This window comes from Triticum urartu, chromosome 7A, assembly GCF_056163025.1.
Source record: "Triticum urartu cultivar PI428250 chromosome 7A, HENAU_Tu73, whole genome shotgun sequence".
NCBI classification, from domain to species: domain Eukaryota; kingdom Viridiplantae; phylum Streptophyta; class Magnoliopsida; order Poales; family Poaceae; genus Triticum; species Triticum urartu.
In genome coordinates this window covers 718359755-718384431 of record NC_141879.1, presented here as the reverse complement: position 1 = coordinate 718384431, position 24677 = coordinate 718359755, and the positions used below count along the sequence as shown (strand labels likewise).

The 24677-nt window shown below is 44.5% G+C and overlaps 1 protein-coding gene across 1 annotated transcript; it reads right to left on the bottom strand.

Annotated features, from left to right (window-relative positions):
* Positions 1-3969: 3969 nt before the first annotated feature.
* Positions 3970-4746, bottom strand: LOC147962147 (putative F-box protein At5g52610). The gene has a single exon (XM_087534066.1). The coding sequence runs from the start codon at positions 4744-4746 to the stop codon at positions 3970-3972; it is 777 nt and encodes a 258-aa protein (XP_087390192.1).
* Positions 4747-24677: the final 19931 nt, after the last annotated feature.

Below are 24677 nucleotides of genomic sequence, written 5' to 3'. Positions count from 1 at the left end.
TAAAATACAAATTACAAACTAAACAAGAAACCAAAATAAAATTGTTTCAAAGATACTTAAAAGGAACCAAAATTGAATGATTCTTCAAACCAGGTAGTACATGGACATACATCAGAAGGGGAATAAAGTTCTACCGTTAGCAATTCCTGTGCACTGATAAAAATATATTTAAACTGCATGCACGATATGATATACCAGTGTCAATAGGCTGAAAAGCATTGCCACCCATGGATTCATAGTGTGAACCTGTGTTTAATAAAGTGCTACGCCTTTGCATAAATATTCAACATCATAAACTAACCTTGATTGATGGATGTGAGCTTGCACACGTAATTGTTGAGTTGTATCTCTGCATATATAGACATGCAAACTAGCCCAAATGAGCATCAGTTTTCTTCTACTCCCTCCGTCCGGATTTATTTGTCATAAAATGGATAAAAGTGGATGTATCTAGAACTAAAATATGTATAGATACATCCATTTCTTTACCAAGTATTTCCGGACGAAGGGAGTATATTGAACACAACATGGAAAAAAAATATTTTGACCTTGAACATAAAAAGATACCCTACTTTCAGGGTATGAACTGCACCGAGAATACCAATACTACAAAAATATTTCCCTAACAGGATATGAGTTCTGCAAAACCTATGTCGAGCTGGACATAAATAAATACGGGAACCGTTGGAAATTTCAGAGTAATAGATAATGGGAATATCTTATTTCCTCCTCCTTGTAGAGAGCAGCAAGTACTTTTCTGCAGTAAATTTTGTGATAGAAATTTATTTCACGGGTGCATGAACTCTCAACTAGATGGAGCAGGAAAGTAAAATCAAGATTATTATTCTGTATGAAAGTTTTAAATAGCAGGCTATAGCGGTTAATTTGAGCAGGTGCCGTTATGTGCAAGCTATAACCGATTTGTAGAGCCGTCGCTATTTGTCATAGTCCGCTATTTAAAACACTGTTCTGTATTCTAAAAGGCTAAACGAGAAAGTCGTGAACCTGAACATTCAGGATGGGGTGCAGCGCCGGACTCGCCGTCCTCGGACGGTGCCACCAGGCACACACGTGCTACTCCCCTGGCAGTTAGATTGAGAAGATTCCGAGCTCGGAGCACAATGTCTAGCTGCTATTGTAAGTCCCCTTGGAGTACCAGGAGAAGCCTTCCGCCATGACGTCACCCCATAGGCCATAGCACGTTTAGCATCTGGAGGTCGAGCACATAAGTCCCATTGAACCTGCGATCGGTGAGCGGCTTGTCGTCGCCACTGCATGCATCTTTTTAGATAAAAGACATACGGCCGACTTTATAAATAAAGCCACTATGCAGAGTCATAGAACATCACCACCAGCCAACCAAAGCAACATCAAGTACATCCAAAAGAGAGTAGACAACGACCCAAAGGACCCAAAAGTATGATGGATACATGGCACCCAGCCAACACATGGTGTCTTCCTCGTTTGGTGCCCTCAAGTACTCCAGTCCGGAAACAACAACCATTGCTTTAGTGAACCTTCGAATGGCCTCGAAGATTTTTCTTGGCCAATTTGGACAGTCGTCAATTGCATCGGTTGAACACACATATGCCAAAACTCGAACAACCGCAATGCATTGTATCAAAGGGCTTGCACTTATCTCTCCGCATGCATTCCTACTAAGCGTGAACCAATCATCATACTTCTCAATGGCTTTAGCAACATGCTGAGAAAAAGACTTGTGTGCATATGAAAGCGCCGGTAAAAGTACGTCTTCGGATAGGTTGGATTTGGATGAAAGTAATCTCATGATCTTGACATGACCCTCCACTCTATCATGGTTGAGTTGTATGCGTCCAAACCGCGATCCTCTCATCGGCCGCCGAATGTCATCATTGGAAATCATGCAAAGAATAGTTTCAAAGTCTTTGTCGTCTTCTTCCTCTTCGGATGACTATGAGTCCTCGAAGATCATCCCTCTAAACCACTTCATCTTCATTTCAAACGGGTCGGTTCAATTCAATTGTACAAACCAAAATGAACAATTTAATTTTCAAAATAACTCACCTTGGCAAACCGTTTAACACTTGCAAGGCGATGGTGGTGCACCGGCCGGTCGGCGAAGTTTTGGCCAAACTAGCGGGGACGCGTGGGAATGACTTGCAATGGTGGGTAAGCACTGTCAGTTGCGAGAATTTTTAGGCGCCCACTAAGAGGTGGAGTAAAAATTATACTCCACTATTGGGCTTACTACTTAGGCTAGGTGCCGGTTAGAGAAGTTAAATGAATTTTTTACTCCTCTATAGCTTTTTAGGGATCGGCTAGAGTTGCTCTGAACAAGCCATTATGCTCTAAAACAGTCTAAGTTCATCGGTATGAAGGCTAGCAACACTAGAGATTATATATGCGTGGGTGTGAGCATGGAGCCAAGCACTACATATCTAAGCCAGATCCGGCCTCCGGCTAGCACCTCGAACAATTCGTTCAAGAGCACGGCACCGCCATGGGTACTAGCGGCATGCCATGCCCCTGAATCCTGATCCTTCTCCTCCTCGACACCATGATGCTTCTCCTCGTCTTGCTTCTCCTCCTTGCTCTCCCGAACGGCGGCCCTGAGGAGGGGTTAGCTTGGGTTTCGTTCAGGAGACCTGAGTCAAATTCACACATGAATATCTGAAAATGGGCAGATTTTGCAGTTTTGCCCACACGTGTGGCTGCAAAGGTTAGTCACTGACGCTGCAGTATTGCACACGAATTTTACAATAAAAAAACAGCTTGCAGATCATACCAGACGGAAATCAATTTGATTCGGATATAGACCCTAACAGCCTAGCCAGCTCCTCTTGGTTCTTGCTAGCTAACAAAGGAAAGAAATAACAGCGTAGCTAGGACTTCTTGATTCAGTTAGTTTGCTTGTATCAGAAATCAATCAAGATGCTGATTGATCAAGCTCTTGCGGCTTATCTATACACGTCATGATGAGTGGTGGTAGTCGACAATACCATTGGTGGAATCCTTGGCGGACAAAATGTTGAATATTCATATTCATATTTATCTCATAATTGTATTACATTTCATAATACACATTCATATATTTTCACGTGAGAACATATGCAAAAAAAGCTAAAATCTAAAAAGCTGTATAGAGAAAGTAAAACAAATTATATTCCTTTTTTCATTGTTACATCACTGTCGTGGTAAAACAAAGAAAAAACGGTATCATTTGCTTACAACACGCCCGATCACAGGCCGGATATAAGATATATGCGATTATAACTAATGTATATGCATTTATAATCATGTATAAGCAAAACTAAACAATAAGCCTATTGTGTGTGTGTGTGTGTGTGTGTGTGTGTGTGTGTGTGTGTGTGTGTGTGTGTGTGTGCAAAAAGAAAATTAGATCTTAACTAGAAACACTAAGAGGAGGAAAGAAACAACGATTATTAGTGAAGGGTATAACATTAGTCCACAATGACTGGATCAATAATAATGGAAATATTAGAAGATTTCATCTTCACTGACATTTGATTCTCAGCTCTACAATTCCCCTACTTTACCGTGAATCATCTTGGCTCATTGGAGACGATTCCTTTGATGATTTTTGCCGTCACAGTGCATGTACCAAGGCTTGCGCAAAGCGATCTTGTTCATCCTGGTGCTGCATTAACGAGGATGGCGTGGGTGCAAATAGGAGAAGAGGCGAGACAAGGCTGGGACGGTAACCACCGTAAACATTCCATTGTTGGTTCTCCGGCCATGGAGCTGCTGGCAGCTGGATCCGATGATCCCACTTATAGAAACAACCTATGACTTCCTGCTCGTCCTTGGTGGTGTCATACGTGTAGAGACAATTCCCCATTCTGTAGCACAGCGTCCGGTCACCATCGTCAAACCAGACACACCTCAACCTGTCGCTGCCGTTATGATCATCGTCCATGTAGATGGTGTAGCGCAATTCCCAGCAGAGCCGTCGCGGGTAAATGACATCTACGGCGACGCACAGATTCCCGCGCATCTCGAAGGCATGCATCCCAACACATAGCTTCCCCCGGACTCTGGGAGGGTGTACGTGCAGTGTACCTCGCTCGGCACGTCAATTACTAGTATCGTGTCGAACACATGCAAGGGATGTGGTCGTGCTGTCAGCGCGTACAGCTTGCCGTCGAGGAACACCGGCGGTGGCGATTGGAGGCCGTGCGTCGGGCTATACCAGAACATGTACAGGTGTCGACGCCACCCGCCATTGCAACCTAAGGTGTACACGTCCAGGTAGTGGGCGCCCATGAACCGCATGGTCGACAGGCGGAAGAGCTTGTACAGGTGGGTGGACGCGTTAAACCCTATGGCGTACTTGCGGGAGGCCGCCCCCTCGATCTGTGGCAGCGGCGGAACCGTCAGCTTATCGCCGGTGAGAGGGTTACACACATAGATTGGCCAGTTCGGCATGCAGGAGGCAAGGCAGATGAAGCCGTTGCAGACGTTGGTAGGGTTGTACGCACTGCCGACATAGGTGATGCTGCACACGGGCTTCGCTGACGAGACGTTGTGGATCATCATCTCTTGGCTTATGCGCGCCCCACGGATCTGCCTGACGAGCAGGGTCTCCACGCCGGAGTCGGAGACAACGTGGGTGGCCTTGGCGTGGAGCCTGCGGAAAGAGGGGACGGCGCGCCATAGCCTGCAGACGCAGCTGGACCGGATCAGGTCCCTCGTCGGCAGCTTCAGAAGGATCTCCCGCAAAATCTCCTCAACCAGGGATGCCATCGTCAAATTAATCCAGAATATCGTCGACGATCGATCGCGTATATGATGGCACGGAGTCCGAAGGTTACCCAGCCGGGTAAAACTGAACCTGAACTGGATTCATCATCAGAAGTAATAAACCCTCACATAGCATCTCTGTCGTTCCCTTCGCTGGCCAGTCGGCCTACCCGGTTAAAACAGAAGGCTGCCTACCCGGTTAAAACTGAACCTGAATAGGATCCAGCGGTTGCATGCTACGTTCGCTTGAACAGATCAGTCATTTTTACACATTAGATATAATGCATTCCTTTTTGGTCATTTTTATCTTCACTAGTTCTTCCTATCTACAGCCTGCAATAAAATGAAAAGGCAGGGGGGTTTCTGCAATAGTGCCACGACGACCGGTCTGGCCACCTGGCTGTCAAATGTCGTATTGTGATGGGCCCAGGACCAAATCGCCGCATCCAGTGCAAGTTGGGGTATGGTGGAGTGCAGTTTTGCAAGTTTGGGACTAAATCATTCTTTCTATCTACAACATGCAATAACATGAAAAGGCAGGGCGTATCTACAAAACTGCCACGACGACCGGTCCAGCCACATGCCTGCCAGGTGTCGTGCTATGATAGGCCAGGACCAAAGCGTCACATCCAATGCAAGTTGGGGTATGGTGGAGTGCAGTTTTTGCAAGTTTGCGACTAAATCATCACATTCTATGCAAGTTGAGCTATCTGAGGTGCTTTTAACTCTACAAAGTTTGGTCAAAGTCAAACTTTGTAATGTTTGACTAACTTTATATTAAAAAAATATCAACATTCACAATATAAAATTAATATTATCAGATGCGCCATGAAATGTATTTTCGTAATATATAGTTTTAGTATTGTAGATGTTCATATTTTTTGTTATAAATTTGGTCAAATTTTATGTAGTGTGACTTTGACCAAATTTTATTCATGGAGTAAAAAAAATGGAGGGGGTACTGATCACGCACGCTGCATGCTAGCCGTGCTCACCAAATACTCGAGGCATGTAAGACAGTGCCTAATACTCAGCTAATCACTGGTCAGCTAATCATTAGTCCAAGCTTATCAAACAGGGCCTTACGCACAAGAAATAAGAAACTCCGTGAGAGAAGAAAGCGGGTCATGTCTTAATAGTGAAGACCTAACTACTAGTATATGTGTAGGTTGAGAGCTCGGTTGCGAAGATCCATACAATCAACAGTAGGCTATATTATTAGCCTTGCTTTGATGGAGGATTAGAAAATGAAACTGAAACACACACATACATCAATATTTTTTAACACAGTGTGATTTGATATTCATGCGGTGGAAATGAGTGTATTAGTGGACAAGCAAGGTAGGTTAGTACCAATGCAACTTGGTGTCATATTTACCTGGGCGTACTAAGCTATGTTAGCTCTTGTCCTTCAGTCTACATCCAAAGAGGACCTGATCATTGAATGCTGACAACATATAATGTGGTTGCTGTAAAACTTTGGTTGTAAATAAAACACTGAATACAAACATATTTACAGACTCTTGTGCTTCTGTTGGAAAACACTAGGAGAAGGATCGGAGAATCCTATGTTCATGCTTTTATTTTATGGTGGAAGACACTAGGCATGTGATATATATATATTGTTGGACTTCTCACTCGATCGTCCACCAGACTGCTCACTCATTATTTTCTTCAACTTCGAAAACTTTCCAAAAAGAAAAAACAACCAATGACGCCTTCAGAAAAGAATCTCTCTGTGATCGTGCTCCTAATTGTCATCGTGGCCGCCGGTATGTATGTGCACATGTATGAAGAGTTGAAGTATAAGTGAATTGGATATATCTCTCCTAGCAGCTTAAGTCGTTTTGGCGTTACATTGGCTGGTTCATGCTACTTATATTAATGATATGTTGTTTCAATTAATCTTTCGGCTAATTATAACCACGTTCTTGCATCGCGTGTGCTAGTATGTTCAATGCCATGCCTGCACACAATTAGCGTCCATCGGATACTCTTTGCACACACACCTAAGCAGCAATTATCACAGACCGTGCCTTCGCGCCAGTGGCTATGGTTGCAATCGTGTATGCCAACCTGAAAGCCCAAAACCTTTTTTGGCGCTTGTGACGACTTCAAATGCTACTGCTATTCCTACTGCTCCTATTAGATTGTTGCTCATGCTAGCACTCCGATCCAGTCATGATGCAACAGGGCCGGCCTGGCATGTTAGGGGCACTTGTGCGAACTCCGTATGATGGGCCCGTGGACTATAATAGATAAAAAGACTTCCACACCTATGTCTACCACGAAAATTCATTATAAAAGCAAGTGTAAATTTCATTAGCAAATATGGTCTTAATATATCATGGATATATCACATTCTTAATTCAATCTTAACTCTAAACTTAATATATATGACATTCTTAATTAAATCTTAACTCTAAACTAAACATATATGACATTCTTAATTCTTGATCCAATTTGGCAGAAGTTATGCTCAGGCTCTAGCGGTCCAACCACAACTATCCATCAGAGAATTCGATAAGCACTAGACACATTTTGGTAGCAATCTATAGCTGTAACAAAATTAAACATCTCATCTGCTGACACGAATCTATTTGCAAAGTCATTTTCAAGCAATGCTACGACCAGCGGAATCTACCTAACAGAAATTTCATCTACAAAAATAGAGGAATCAAGTAGGTCAAACATCATATATCAGAAATAAATAGACAAGGCCAAAGAATCGAGATCTAGAAATTACATGACTGGGGAATGGCTTGGGTTGTCCACGAATCTGGGGCACACAACTGCTGGCTGTTGCTCTTGCGTTCCTGCCAGAGTGGTGTGTCGTCGGCTCGCCTCCGCTAACCTGGGGCGTATTTATAGGAAGCGAGAAGCCGAAGAAATCCCGGGGCCCTTGGAAAATTCATTAATTATCTTGGGGAATTGGGGTCTTGGGCTCATAGGAACTTGGGGCAATCAATTGCTGAAGAATGAAGACTGAAGAAGACGATGGCGGCTGGGAGACGAACGAGCCGGCGACGTTTTCTGGGAGAGAACGAACGAAAAGGGATCTTGGGGTTGCGTTGGTGCGTGACTTTGCTTCCTCTCTCTTCATGGGCTGGGCCTGCTTCCTTTGCGTACTTGATTTTTTTTAGTAATATATATAAACTGCTATGCACAGGGTATGGGCCCCTGTTTGGGCTGGGCCCTAGGCCGTCACACTCCTCGCCATGGCCCAGGGCCGGCCCTGTGATGCAATGATCCTCCCAGTGTGGCGCGCGTATCTTAAATATAAACTAGCTGGGTGACCCTCGCATTTGCGCGGCTAGATTTTGAATTTACATATAAAGTTTTTGTAATGATATGTATATTGTCACCGACTTTTTTATCTCAAAAAAATGATCTTCATATATATAATTAACGTTTTATGGCTTTACTACTCGAGGAAAACTATCATCTATTTGGAGTAGCAAAACCTTTGAATTTATTTTTTCTTGCTGCAACAAATTATCTTATTTTCATGTTGGAAGGACAATATATGGTCGAGGGCAGTTGTGTGGTGCATGCAAAATTGACGTATCAAATTTATAGTGAAGTTGGAAACAGGATTTTCTTATTAAAATCTATACAAAGTAAATACGATTAATTCTCATAATACGTAAAAAAAACACATCCGATTGATTAGTAGGTGAATTTGGGCCTTGAGAAATTGATGCATATTGCTTCGGATTGATCACAACCATAGTTGATTTGCCTAACAACACATGTATACCTTTTAAATTCATTCTAAATCTCAGTAATTATAATTAGGACCCATTATAGAATTTAAAGAGCATATTCTAGCCAATGAATGTGATGGCTTATCTTTTCGCTGTTCTCTTCGTCTCCCCGGTCATGGGCCCAATTAGCTCCTTAATAACATATGTCATTGCGATCTTAGTTCCCTAGATCTGGTGATATGGTGTGTATTATGCTTCTGCATTTTAGCATGTACATGCGAATATGCGCATATGTCTTATTCTAACATATTTATATAATTATATTGGCTTTTCTACTCTTTCATCTTTTGTTGTGTTCTCTCATCTCCCTCATTTCTTCCAGCAAATAAAATCCAACTCGATTTGTTAGCTCGTCACTCCATCGGTCTCCTTCAACAAAATTGCTGTTGCAAATCAAAGTCACTGAATATACTTCAATGCATTACTCATATGTACTCTGGAGTTGTGCAACTTTGACATGATGCATTACTCTCTCATCTCCATCATTTCTACCCAGAAATAAATATTGAATCGATCTAATTAAATTCATCAAGTATAGACGACGATTGGCATATTCATTGGTCCTCCTAGAGTTGTGCTGCTTTTTCATCATGGCGTACTTGTCCTCTACATGTTCCAAAAAAATTGTGAATATTATTTGGAGTTTTCTGTTCATAATTTTAGCTAGGATTTTCTTTTAGAATACATTAAAGATTAGTTAAATGATATATGGCTTAAAAGTATTTTGCAGCTAGTACAACATTGTTGTTCTTACATCTCCAGTCCATATACTTTTATATATATTATTGATTGAAGTTTTAAAGCATTGACTGTATGTTTAATTATACACATTATAAAAAAACATTTTGTATATCTTTGGCCCAATCTTTGCTAAGTGCGTACCAATCTAGCTCTCATTTTAAATTCTGGGGAGAGAAAGTTTTTCTTTTGCTTTTCTAATAAGGCAAAAAAGAGTACAGATTGATTTATCTACTAAAATCATACTCAGATTACGTCAATGCATGTATTCTTTTTTTAACCGATCAGTGCATGTATTCTACTCAGACTTTGCTTTCTTTTAGGATGTTCACATGTATTCTATCTGGACACCTTTTTTTCTTTATAATACTCTGTTCGGACTCTTCTTTGAGGGTGCTAGTCAGACCCATAAGTTGGCTCCTATTTGTATTCTACACGGACTATTTCTCCAATCTGCATGCATGCGCTTTATGGGACATACATGTATTGCGTTTGGTGCATCTAGTCCTTCACGGACTCTTACTGATCTATATAGATTCATTAAATTTCAGCGTTTTTTTTTGGCTAGTTAAATCTTATCTGTTTTTTTGTCTTTGACGTACAGATCTATATAGATCGATTCATTAAATCTCAACCGTTCTTCTTTGCTAGTTAAATCTCATCTGTTCCTTTTCTATTATATAATAGAAGATAGATAGAAGATAGATCATCCTTTCCTGGCTCTTATGTAATAATACATATATAAGAGCATCTCTAGCAGACCCCGCATTTCATCGAATTGTAAACTGCGTTTGCATTTAGCACGACGGCCCTTATGCAGGCTCAAAATCACGGCGACAGAGCAGAAATTGTATCCAAACCCATAAAATTTTTAAAAACTTGTTTCGGACGAGAAATTTAAGTAAAAGCTCGCCGAAGCTTGCTCGCATTGATAGTTCTTCTTTGTATAGTTAGTTCTTCTTCACATAAGTTCGTACACAGCATGCATATATTACATATAAGTTCGCCGGAGTTAGAACGGGCCTACGCTACCGTACCACTACACAAAATTGAGCTCCCTGGAGCTCATGCGGTAGCTGCCCAGCAGCGGCACTCAGTCGGAGGAGGAGGAGTCGAGGTCAATGTAGAGCTTCGTTTTCTCCGCCTTCATCACTCGCAGGTCAGCTTCCTTGGACCGTGCGCCTGCGACACGGCGGTGCCAGTCTGGAGGAACAGCCGCTCGTACTCGAGCTCACGCCGGACACGCTCTTCCATCTCCTCCTGGTCCCTCGCCGACCGCTCGAGGACGACGCGCTCGAGGAGCTCCTCCTGCCCCGGGGCAAGGTAGTCCTCCGGCCCGATGACGCCTCGGCATGGTGGCGCATGGGGCACGGCGCGAGGCGAGATCTCCTCATCCGGCTCGCTCTTCACCGGAATGACCCGCGAGCTCGATGCGCCCTATGAGCTCCCCGCGGACCAGTTGCCGGAGGAGGCGTGGCGGCGGCGGGCGAGCTCGCGATCGAAGTCCTCAAGCTCGCGGCGGTCGAACGCCGGTGGCGGCCGGGTACCGCGGTTGAGCCATCGACGTGCCCCCCGCTTGTGCACAGCGTCAGATCTGGCGCGTCGGCGGCGCTCCGCCTCATCCCCAGAGCCATCCATGGCTTTTCGCAAGCTTGCGCGTGGTGGCCAATGGCGAGAAATCGAGCGGCATGGTGTGGAATGGGGGGAAACACGACTGGGGGGGAGGGGGTAGGGTTTCGACCCGCATCTGCCCCGCAAACCCGTAAATATACTGCTTCGGGGGTAACGTTTGCGGGCTGCGGCAAAAACATTTGCGGGCCGGATCAGTATATGGTCTCCTAGAGTTGCTCTAACATTTTTTAATAAATAGGAGGGGTTAATTACCGCCCCTGCTAGTTAAATATATATATTGAATAATTAAGGGAGAAGAGAGGAAGAAAGAGGATCATAAGGACCGATTACAAAAGGGCAGCTAGCCATTGCTCAATTAGGGGGAAAGTAACCTTTCTTTTCTTTATCTATGGACAACCAAGGGATTTTTGTTCTTGAAAACTACTCGACAGGCGTGCCAAGTTAGCTTAAAATCCATCCATTACTTGTGTTGTTACAAATGAAATTGTTGGACTTGTGGATCAAAATAAATTTGACTTCTCCAGCACACACACACACACACACACATATATATATATATTGAAGGAAATATGCCCTAGAGGCAATAATAATGTTATTATTTTATTTCCTTATATCATGATAAATGTTTATTATTCATGCTAGAATTGTATTATCCGAAAACATAATACTTGTGTGAATACATAGACAAACTAAACGTCAGTAGTATGCCTCTACTTGACTAGCTCGTTAATCAAAGATGGTTATGTTTCCTAACCATAGACATGTGTTATCATTTGATTAACGGGATCACATTATTAGGAGAATGATGTGATTGACATGACCCATTCCATTAGCTTAGCACCCGATCGTTTAGTATGTTGCTATTGCTTTCTTCATGACTTATACATGTTCCTATGACTATGAGATTATGCAACTCCGGTTTGCCGGAGGAACACTTTGTGTGCTACCAAACGTCACAACGTAATTGGGTGATTATAAAGGAGCTCTACAGGTGTCTCCAAAGGTAAATGTTGGGTTGGCGTATTTCGAGATTAGTATTTGTCACTCCGATTGTCGGAGAGGTATCTCTGGGCCCTCTCGGTAATGCACATCACATAAGCCTTGCAAGCATTGCAACTAATGAGTTAGTTGCGAGATGATGTATTACGAAACGAGTAAAGAGACTTGCCGGTAACGAGATTGAACTAAGTATTGAGATACCGACGATCGAATCTCGGGCAAGTAACATACCGATGACAAAGGGAACAACGTATGTTGTTATGCGGTCTGACCGATAAAGATCTTCGTAGAATATGTGGGAGCCAATATGAGCATCCAGGTTCCGCTATTGGTTATTGACCGGAGACATGTCTCGGTCATGTATACATTGTTCTCGAACCCGTAGGGTCCGCACGCTTAAGGTTTCGATGACAGTTATATTATGAGTTTATGAGTTTTGATGTACTGAAGTTAGTTCGGAGTGCCGGATGTGATCACGGACATAACGAGGAGTCTCAAAATGGTCGAGACATGAAGATTGATATATTGGACGGCTATATTCGGACACCGGAAGTGTTCCGGGTGATTTCAGAGAAAACCGGAGTAGCGGAGGGTTACCGGAACCCCCTCGGGAGAAGTAATGGGCCATATGGGCCTTAGTGGAGAGAGAGAAGGGCAGCCAGGGTGGGCCGCGCGCCTCCTCCCCCCTGGTCCGAATTGGACTAGGAGAGGAGGGTGGCGCCCCCCTTTCCTTTTCCTTCCCCACTTCCTTCCCCCTCCTAGTAGGAGAGTCCTACTCCTACTAGGAGGAGGACTCCTCCTTGGCGCGCCTATAGGGCCGGCCGGCCTCCTCCCCTTGCTCCTTTATATACGGGGGCAGGGGGCACCGCTAGACACACAAGTTGATCCACGTGATCGTTTTCTTAACCGTGTGCGGTGCCCCCTTCCACCATAATCCTCGATAATATTGTAGCGGTGCTTAGGCGAAGCCCTGCGACGGTAGAACATCAAGATCGTCACCACGCCGTCGTGCTGACGGAACTCTTCCCCAACACTTTTCTGGATCGGAGTCCGGGGATCGTCATCGAGCTGAACGTGTGCTAAAACTCGGAGGTGTCGTAGTTTCGGTGCTTGATCGGTCGAGCCGTGAAGACGTACGACTACATCAACCGCGTTGTGCTAACGCTTCCGCTGTCGGTCTACAAGGGTACGTAGATCACACTCTCCTCTCTCGTTGCTATGCATCACCATAATCTTGCGTGTGCGTAGGAAAATTTTGAAATTACTACGTTCCCCAACACACACACACACACACACACACACACACACACACACACACATATATATATATATATATATATATATATATATATATAGGGTCGCGCTATTCGTCATCCTGGGTGAGGAATAGTTATTTCTTCACCCCCCTCTATTTTACCATCAATGCATTGTAATTTTACGTTCCGTAAGTTTAGTCTTATTTCCGACGTAAAAAGAGACAATAAGAAAATATATAATCGTTGTAAAAAATATTTTATGTTACGTGAAAACATAGCGTAAAATACACATAAATTGTAAATTTTCTTGTCTTATGACTTATATTTTTATTTTTTATGCCAAATTTTATGTAATAAATCAATAAGAATGTAACTATTTGAATTCCAAATGTAATTTAATTATGAAATGGTCGTAATATTACCTTGGATGAAGAATAACTTATTCTGCACCCTGGATGATGAATAGTAACACTAATGCATACACCTATTCGATTTGTCCCACCAACATGTCACGTGGATTTTTGACGGTGAAAGCAAAAATGATCTAAATATGATGTTCGAATCCATAAATAAATCTCAACCCGCCAGCGAGAGTAAATAGTATTCGTAACTTCAAACCATAAAACGATGGGACAAATCCTATATGGCATGAGGCATCGATGTGATACAAATTTTAGAAGCAGAACTGTACAGTGGTGTTAGTATCACTGTATCAGGTACTAACTGCATGTGCTAATTGGCAATACTAGATAATCTTTCTAGCCGGCCAGTCACTCCTAAGTGTCCCTAAGCCGTGAGTGAGCAAGATTCACTGTTGGGTCTTAGGCTGATCATAATGGAAGTATCGGTATCATATGGATGTCAACTAGACTTTTTGGATAATATGACACACAATTAAATGAGGAAAAAGATAATGTGGTATCATATCAGGCTGCTGCCATTGCACCGGTGCTTAGATGAGGTGCTAAGCACATTAAATAGCTTAGCAACTATACTCCTCAATGCATATGTGCATACTTTCTTGTAACTAAGTTTCCTTCCTTTAATGATTTAGCAACTAAAATTCTTCATGCATTGGTGTTTTTTTTTCATTAAATTTTTTTTCCTAGGTTCATGCGCTTAGCATTTTTTTCTTTCTTGGGTCACCATACTCATCTCTCTTCTCTTAATTAACTTGCCACATCAGACTTTTCCCCTTCATGGCAGGCTTAACATGTTGGGGAACGTAGTAATTTCAAAAAAATTCCTACGCACACGCAAGATCATGGTGATGCATAGCAACGAGAGAGGAGAGTGTAGTCTACGTACCCTCGTAGACCGAAAGCGGAAGCGTTAGCACAACACGGTTGATGTAGTCGTACGTCTTCACGGCCCGACCGATCAAGCACCGAAACTACGACACCTCCGAGTTCTAGCACACGTTCAGCTCGATGATGATCCCCGGACTCCGATCCAGCAGAATGTCGGGGAAGAGTTCCGTCAGCACGACGACGTGGTGACGATCTTGATGTTCTACCGTCGCAGGGCTTCGCCTAAGCACCGCTACAATATTATCGAGGATTATGGTGGAGGGGGGCAACGCACACGGCTAAGAGATCAATGATCAATTGTTGTATCTCTGGGGTGCCCCTGCCCCCGTATATAAAGGAGCAAGGGGGAGGAGGTGCGGCCAGGCAAGGGGCACGCCAGGAGGAGTCCTACTCCCACCGGGAGTAGGACTCCCCCCCTTTCCATGTTGGACTAGGACTTGGGGGGAAGGAGAGAAAGAGGGGAAAGAAAAGGGGGAGGGCGCCGCCCCCCCCCCCCTCCTTGTCCAATTCGGACTTGGGGGGGAGGGGCGCGCGGCTGCCTCTTGGCCTCCTCTCTACTTTCTCCACTAGGCCCATTAAGGCCCATTAGGTTACCGGGGGGTTCCGGTAAGCTCCCGGTACTCCGGTAAAATGCCAATTTCATCCGGAACACTTCTGATGTCTAAATATGGGCTTCCAATATATCAATCTTTATGTCTCGACTATTTCGAGACTCCTCGTCATGTCTGTGATCACATCCGGGACTCCAAACAACCTTCGGTACATCAAAACATATAAACTCATAATGAAACTGTCATCGTAACGTTAAGCGTGCGGACCCTACGGGTTCGAGAACAATGTATACATGACCGAGACATGTCTCCGGTCAATAACCAATAGCGGAACCTGGATGCTCATATTGGCTCCCACATATTCTACGAAGATCTTTATCGGTCAGACTGCATAACAACATACGTTGTTCCCTTTGTCATCGGTACGTTACTTGCCCGAGATTCGATCGTCGGTATCTTAATATCTAGTTCAATCTCGTTATAGGCAAGTCTCTTTACTCGTTCTGTAATACATCATCCCGCAACTAACTCATTAGCTGCAATGCTTGCAAGACTTTAAGTGATGTGCATTACCGAGAGGGCCCAGAGATACCTCTCCGACAATCGGAGTGACAAATCCTAATCTCGAAATACGTCAACCCAACAAGTACATTCGGAGACACCTGTAGAGCACCTTTATAATCACCCAGTTACGTTGTGACGTATGGTAGCACACAAAGTGTTCCTCCGGCAAACCGGAGTTGCATAATCTCATAGTCATAGGAACATGTATAAGTCATGAAGAAAGCAATAGCAACATACCAAACGATCGGGTGCTAAGCTAATGGAATGGATCATGTCAATCACATCATTCTCCTAATAATGTGATCCCGTTAATCAAATGACAACACATGTCCATGGTTAGGAAACATAACCATCTTTGATCAACGAGCTAGTCAAGTAGAGGCATACTAGTGACACTCTGTTTGTCTATGTATTCACACATGTATTATGTTTCCGGTTAATACAATTCTAGCATGAATAATAAACATTTATCATGATACAAGGAAATAAATAATAACTTTATTATTACCTCTAGGGCATATTTCCTTCAACCTATACAATATGGAGCACTGAAAGGGGCCTCATAGTATTGTATCATATTATATGTTGTACTACTTTGTGCCATGCATGAAAATTAATAAGGCAAGCTAAAATACTAACTTATGATACTATGCATTACGAAAGTAGTATCATACACTAGTAGTATCATATGCATGATACGAGTAAATGATACTCCCCATTACGGCCAACCTTAAGCCTCGCATCTTGACAATTTTTGGATCCTTATGACCTGGCAGTTCCTTACTGGCAGTGATGCGACATATTACTGTTGGATAAATCCAAGAGCCCACAATGACGTTTCACTGTCAGATGGAGACACACGGACTGATATCTAGTGCCTTGACACAGCCCATGCGTCGATGAACAGTATGATGCCTTCACTACATGCACCCGTTTTCCTTCTACAAAAGAATGCAAGGATTCGGCCCCTCCACCACATTTTCCTTTGGCTTCGCGGTAGGCGACACCACAACGTTGGTCTCCAGCAGCGTGGGATCCTCACGATCCAGCTCGTTGGTAATGGGCCAGCTAGCTCCTGACACCATGGCTAGTGCAGGCCCATCTTTGCCACTAGTCATCCAGCTTCAGTTGGAAAACACTAGGGGATAGGATCATATGTTTAAGCTTCTACAGTGGAAGACACTGGGCATGTGATAAAGCACAAAGTGCTTCTGGTCGTCTGTCGCATCTTTCTGCAGAAACCCCCTGCCTTTTCTATTAATTAACCCATAGTCCATCTTTTAGTGAGAATGAATCGTTTTTGGGGGTTTTACACAAAATCCCCTGCCTTTTATATTAATCAACCCGCGGTCCGTATTTAAGTCAGCTGGATCATTTTTTTAACAGAAAACTCCCTAACTTTTTGATTAATCAATCTGCAGTTTGTCTACAATAAAATTATACATATCTTTTAAACCGTAACTTCGATTCTAACATGTTATATATAAAATTTGATTAAAAAATATGTAGAATCTAAATGATGTTATTTTTAGCTGTTAAATATTCCTAAAATATTATTTTTAGTGCAAACTTAATATATAATGCACGATCAATTTTTCTTTCATACCAGCGGCAATCCGAATTGCAACTCACATTAAAACCCGATTGAGAGAAAATAAAACATCGATAACACGCATGCACACCTCTGAAAACTCGCGGGGAAAACAACATATTTCTCATTTTATTCTGAGCGAGCGTGCGTGCACGAGCGAAAGAGAGACGCCTTAAGACTGACCACATTCAAACGTGTTTTCTTTGTGTGAGCACTGAGGCTAGCGTTGGCAACACAAATGTGATGCCATGTGAAAATAAAGGATGTGCACCTATTAGTGTATTGAGTTGTGATTATTAGGTTAAGAGCATGTGTTATTTTCTCTCCCATTGCAACCCACGGGCTCTTTTGCTAGTGTGTGTGTTGTAAATATAAGTCTGTCCTAACAACTAATGTTTTGGCATTGAATTGGCTGGTCTATGCAACTTAATATGTTGTTTTGATTAATCTTTTGGCTAATTAACCACGTTCTTGCATGTGCTAGTATGTCCACTATGTTCAATGGCGTTTGTTTGCGACGAGCCGAGTCAATGCCGGCACCCGAGCGGCAATTATAGAGGACCATGCTTTGGCCTTACCGACGGTTGCGATCGTACATGCCATGATGAAAGCTCTCATAACGTGCGGGGCGATTGTGACTGTGATTTTAAATGCTATTGCTATACATGCCATGATGCAATGATACCAGCTTGACCCTTCTAAAAATAATGTAAATTACCCCTTCCTGGCTCTTATGTAATACACACTCTCCATATTAATAAATACAGTTGTTTTAGGGTGAGATTCTTTTCAGATATGAAGTTGTTTTACAGCCTGATCGTTTCGTATCTTGTTAGCTGTCATCAAGTCCCGATGTAACATTAATCGTGCCTCGCGCCGTATTGATAGAGAGAGTCCCTCACACCATGCATGGAGGCCGTCGCGCCGTAGGACGTCATGGTGAAGTCCGTCGAGCCAGACTCCATCACGCTCGCGCCATAGATCGTCCTCTCGCCAAACCCATCGTAGATGTCCTAAGTCGCACGCGCACCCTACACGCGGATGCATGACTATTGCTAGTACATATAGAGAAATGGTCTTGGAAGAAGGCATGTTGGAGGAAGCCGTGATGTCGCGGATCAGTGAGGTGGCGCAAGTCAGACCCTTGTTGGCTCACCGGTGGGCATCCCTAAGGCGTTTAATGACGTGATGATGATAGCAGGCACACATCCCTGATTTCGATAAAGGAGGAACGCAATGCATCCATGGGACCACTCCCTTGCCGCACAATCCTTGATTTCAACGAGGGAGGCGAGGGGATTAAAAGTAGGGATGGCACCCGTAGGGTTTGGGTACGGGTGGAGTTACCCCATATCCTTACCCATCCCCTTTGAGCATACCCATTACCCGTACCCATACCCGTCAATGGGTATATTTTTCCTCCATACCCATCACCCGGTAGGGTAAATGGGTACCCACGGGTAAAAATACCCACGTGTGCACACACCAACCTAAGCAAGAAAAAATCATAAACGACATCACACAATGCTCATATATACGTACATCATAACATCTCTATGTATTGTCTATATACCAAAAAATATTACTCATCACAGCAGCTATATAAATCATGTATAGGCAGAAATCAATGCTTGTATGGGCGATGAGCACTGAAATCATGACGCTCATATATACTCCCTCCGTTTCTAAATGTAAGTCTTTTTAAAGATTTCAAATGGACCACCACATACAGATGTATATAGACATATTTTAGAGTGTAGATTCATTTATTTTGCTCCGTATGTAGTCTTTTGTTAAAATCTTTAGAAAGACCTATATTTAAAAATGGAGGAAGTACATCGTAACATCACTACGTATCATGTATATACAAAAATATCATATTCATCACAGCACATATATACATAATCTATACATCTACGTACCATTTAAGAATGCATCTCACCATCTACACAAAAAACAAAAACTACAAGATTTAATGCTCATATTCAAAAAATCATACACAAAAATGAAACTCACGAAGCCAAAATAGTCTTGCTCTTGTTTTTGTTCTTGGTGGTAGAAGAGGATCGACAAAGCGGGGTAGGGCGAGGTGGCCAGCTTGACGTGTTGTGACAGTGCTGTGCCTTGGATGCTTACATTGGCCGGGCCATTTCCTGGCGGATGGAGACGGATGGCACCATCGAACGACGGTGCTGCGCCGTGGTAGCCGCCGCCGTCCGACTCAGTTTGCGTGAGCATGCGCTGCATCTCCTCCCCGTCACCGTCCACGCGAAAGCTGTGGTCCTTATCCCCAAGGTCCACGGCGTCCGAGCGGCTGGAAGCGCTGGCAACGGCGAGGCGGTGAGCAGCTGGAGCGTGGCTGCGTAGCGGCGGCGACTAGCGATGTTTGAGGGATAAGAAGACGAGGAAATGGGGAGGATATCAATATTCGTCTCCCTGAATATGGAACATGATCATGTAATTATTATTTACCTAAGCGGCTAAGCCTAATCACGTTAATCATGCAGTGAAAGACAGATATATGGGATTCCTTGTATCATTCCATCTATGTTTCTTTTGAGCGAAAATCATTCTATCTACATGCGTGTGTGGGCAAGTCATGTATCTCGTGGGCTACATAAAATGATTTACGGGCAAGTTAGATTAGATTAATGAATAATGAAGGTCCACTTGACAGATTTTACGTTGGTATATGGGTACATGGTATGGGTTATGCTGTCTCATACCCGTACCCACTTTACCCAATGGGTTTAATATTTTTCTATTAATATACTCATAGGTAATTTTTTATCCCATACCCTTACCCTAATAGGGTTTTTACCCATCGGGTACGTGGGTAATGGGTACCCATTGCCAACCCTAATTAAAAGGGACTATCTGGAACAAGATCGATTCAGCCCTAAGAAAGCGATGTATCCATGGGACTACTTCCTTGACAATTGATGCATGCGTTTTGTTGCTTCCGATAAACATGCATATGTGGAGTTTTTTTTTGAGCATCAGTACAGACACAAGCGCTCATATACACGTGCATACACTCACCGCTATGAATGCACACACGCACACCCTACCTTTATGAGCATCTCCGAGAGACTGAGCCGGCATATCATCTTGAGATTTATGAAGTCACCGTAGGCGCCTCGTCGTCGACGGGAACGTCTCCTCCCACTGAAAGCGCATCGCCGGAAATCCTGAAATAAATCCAGGAATAGTGCGAGCACCACGATTTGAACCCTGGTAGGCCGGCATATGTGGAGTTGATTTCTCCATAGAATAGTTTTTTTAGTTTCCTAATAACTAGTAAAATAACGCCAGAATATAGCAGCTTGTAAAGCCCGTACAACATTAGAATAGTTTTTTTTTGGAGGAAGTCGTTTCGGTTTGTTGATTTCTCCGCATATATAGTTTGTTGTGGTCGGTTTTTTCTTCCACGTTGCCTCGTGTAAGGCTCGTACCATAGCACTTGTACCTAGAATGTGCTTTTCGTAACATCTACTCCAGGTTCAGTTTCTATTGTCGAGTAAACACTAGGTCCAGTTTCTATTGTCGAGTTTGATAACAGGTTATTCTTCACAAAAATCCTGAAAAAAGATGCATACAAATGAAGTTGAGGGCTGCAAGTTTCTTGTTTTGTTCAACTTTTGATAGATTATTAGAATTTAGAAACCCCTGTGGCCTGAGGATTGCAATAGAGCTTTGCTTTGCAAGGGACAAAAGGATTTTGTTAGATATATGCAAGAGAGAATCCAGGTTGGTTTTGAGGCACAACATACAACCAGCTAATACTACCTGTTAGTTTGTCTTGTATAGATATATAAGAATAACCAAAGAAGCAGAGACTCATTCATTAATTCAGTCATGGGGAAGCAAGGATTCAACAAGCCAATTTGTTGGTAACAAACCAAAGTTTACAACTAGTCTCGATTGAGAAATTAACTCCATGGTTTACAACATTCGACCAACACACTCAAACTGGTAGCAACACAAAGTTTTTGTAGCCCCACCATCGTTGTTCGCCACCGGGCTTAGCCCAGTGGCGTCCTCTGGCGGCGGCGGCGGGGGGGGGGGGGGGGGGGAGGTAGGGAGGTGGTGGTGACCCTAGTGGCTAGGATTTGAGGAGCCGCCCGAGAAGGGAACGACTCGGGGGGCCCTGCGCCTCCTGCTCGCATGAAAGATCTCCTTCGATTGTCATCATCTTTTTGGCATCCTTCTGGTGTTCCTAGAACTTTTTCGTGTCTTTGCCCGGTTGTGACAGGTCCACGCTCTGCTTTATTCGTTCCCGCGGAGGTCATGGCAACCTTATTGAGTTTTGCATTTGGGACCTCTGCCTCCAATGCTTGTTCTGGGCTTCCACGGGCCGTGATGGTGTCATTTGAGCCTCGCATCTTTAACTGCAGAACTGCATATGATGGTACTGCCTTTAATTTTACATATGCCGGTCTGCAAAAGATTGTGTTGTAGCCGCTTTGAAAGGGTGCGACCTCGGATTTGAGTCGATATTGTCTTTACCCCCGAAGATGACTTCGAGCTTGATCCATCCTAGGGGGCGGATGGGTTGGCCTGGTACAATGCTACAATGCACGAACCATACCCAGCGCCACCACTCTGGTGGCGTGATGTTGTGTTGTTCTCATGGTAATGAAATTAAAGCTGCTTGGTAACTTTCTAGAAAACTGCATTTCAATTTTACCATAAGCCAATCTGTGAGCACCACAGAAGGTCAAGTCCAAGTGTAGACTTACAATTGTACGGCCACTGAGGGAGTCCTGGATTAGGGGTCTCCGAACAGCCGGACTATCTTCATTGGCCAGACTGTTAGACTATGAAGATACAAGATTGAAGACTTCGTCTCATGTTCGGATGGGACTCTACTTGACGTGGAAGGCAAGCTAAGCAATACGGATATGATATCTCCTCCTTTGTAACCGACCTTGTGTAACCCTAACCCTCTCTGGTGTCTATATAAACCGAAGGGTTTTAGGTCCGTAGGACAACAATCACAACATACAATCATACCATAGGCTAGCTTCTAGGGTTTAGCCTCTCTGATCTCGTGGTAGATATACTCTTGTACTGCTCATATCATCAATATTAATCAAGCAGGACGTAGGGTTTTACCTCCATCAAGAGGGCCCGAACCTGGGTAAAACATCGTGTCCCCTGCCTCCTGTTACCATCCGGCCTACACGCACAGTTCGGGACCCCCTATCTGAGATCCGCCGGTTTTGACACCGACATTGGTACTTTCATTGAGAGTTCCTCTGTGTCGTCGCCGTTAGGCTTGATGGCTCCTACTATCATCGATAGCGATGCGGTCCAGGGTGAGACTTTTCTCCCCAGACAGATCTTCGTATTCGGCGGCTTTGCACTGCGGGCTAATTCGCTTGGCCATCTGGAGCAGATTGAAAGCTACGCCCCTGGCCATCAGGTCAGATTTGAAAGTTTGAACTACACGGCCAACATCCGCGGAGACTTGATCTTCGACGGATTCGAGCCACAACCGGGCGCGCCGCACTGTCGCGATGGGTATGACCTATCTCTGCCGCCGAACAGTACCCCAGAGGCCGCGCCCGCATCAGCTCCGACCCTTAGCTCAGAGCAAACTGCGCCAATCGAGGACGGGTGGCTAGACACCGCCTCAGGGGCTGCAGTCTCGACGGCGATCGAGCCAAACACCAGCATAATCCTCTGCGCAGCCCGTGACTCCAAGGTGCCAGACTCTTCTTCTGACTCCGAACCATCCGCGCCCCTGCCAATCGAATCTGATTGGGCGTCGGTCATGGAATTCACCGCCGCGGATATCTTTCAGCACTCGCCCTTCGGCGACATTCTGAATTCACTAAGGTCTCTCTCTTTGTCAGGAGAGCCCTGGCTGGATTATGGCCAACAGGATTGGGATGCAGACGACGAAGAAATTCGACGCCCACCCACCACCCACGTCGTAGCCACTATCGATGATTTAACCGACATGCTCGACTTCGACTCCGAAGACATCGACGGTATGGACAACGATGTAGGAGACGAACATGAACCAGCACCTATAGGGCACTGGAAAGCCACCTCGTCATATGACATATACATGGTGGATACACCCAAAGAAGGAAATGGCGACGGGATAGCGAAGGATGACCCCTCCAAGAAGCAACCCAAACGCCGACGTCAGCGGCGCCGCTCTAAGTCCCGCCAAAGCAAAAATGGTGATACCGGCACAGGAGATAATAACACTTCGGATAGTGCCGAAGAAAACAACAAACCCCTCCAGCAAGATTTAGAGCAGGAGGATGGAGGAGCCAGCTCTCCTGAGAGAGCGGCAGACGGAGAGGAGGAGGATGACAATCACATGCCCCCCTCCGAAGACGATGAATTCGCCGTACCAGAGGATCCCATCGAACAAGAGCGCTTCAAGCACCGGCTTATAGCCACGGCAAATAGCCTGAAGAAAAAGCAACAGCAGCTTCAAGCTGATCAAGATCTGCTAGCTGACAAATGGACTGAAGTCCTCGCGGCCGAGGAATATAAACTCGAGCGTCCCTCCAAGAGTTACCCAAGGCGCGGGTTACTACCCCGACTGGAGGAAGAAGCATATGATACGGCTAATCAGCCACCTCGTGGCCGCGATAGAGAGGCATTCCAGCCAAAGCTCAGCCTCCACCCCAACGCCATTCAAATAAAAAGGCATGGGGAGATACGCCAGACCTGCGAGACATACTAGAGGACAAGGTAAATCATTCAAGATCGATATACGGATCACGAGGGCGCACCACTCTGCGAGACGACAAACGTCACGCCGAATACAGTAAAAGCAAATCCGGCCGGGCTGAACACAGCGGGCAAGACCCATTCGAGCTGCGTCGCGATATAGCCCAATACAGAGACGCCACACACCCCTTATGCTTCACAGACGAAGTAATGGAACATCAATTCCCAGAAGGTTTCAAACCTGTAAATATTGAATCATACGACGGCACAACAGATCCCGCAGTATGGATTGAAGATTTCCTCCTCCACATCCACATGGCCCGCGGCGATGACTTACACGCCATCAAATACCTCCCACTAAAGCTCAAAGGACCAGCGCGGCATTGGCTTAACAGCTTGCCAGCGGACTCCATTAGCTGTTGGAAAGATCTGGAAGCCGCATTCCTCGACAACTTTCAGGGCACTTATGTGCGACCACCAGACGCCGATGATTTAAGCCACATAATTTAGCAGCCAGAAGAGTCGGCCAGGCAATTCTGGACTCGGTTCCTTACAAAGAAAAATCAAATCGTCGAATGTCCGGATGCGGAGGTCTTAGCGGCTTTCAAGCACAACATCCAAGATGAGTGGCTAGCCCGGCACCTTGGTCAGGAAAAGCTGAAATCTATGGCAGCTCTCACGACGCTCATGACCCGCTTTTGTGCGGGAGAAGACAGCTGGCCGGCTCGCAGTAATAACATATCAAAGAACCATGGTACCTCAGATACCAAGGACGGCAATAGCAGGTCACATCGCAACAAGCGTAAGCGCCGCATTAACAGCGAAAA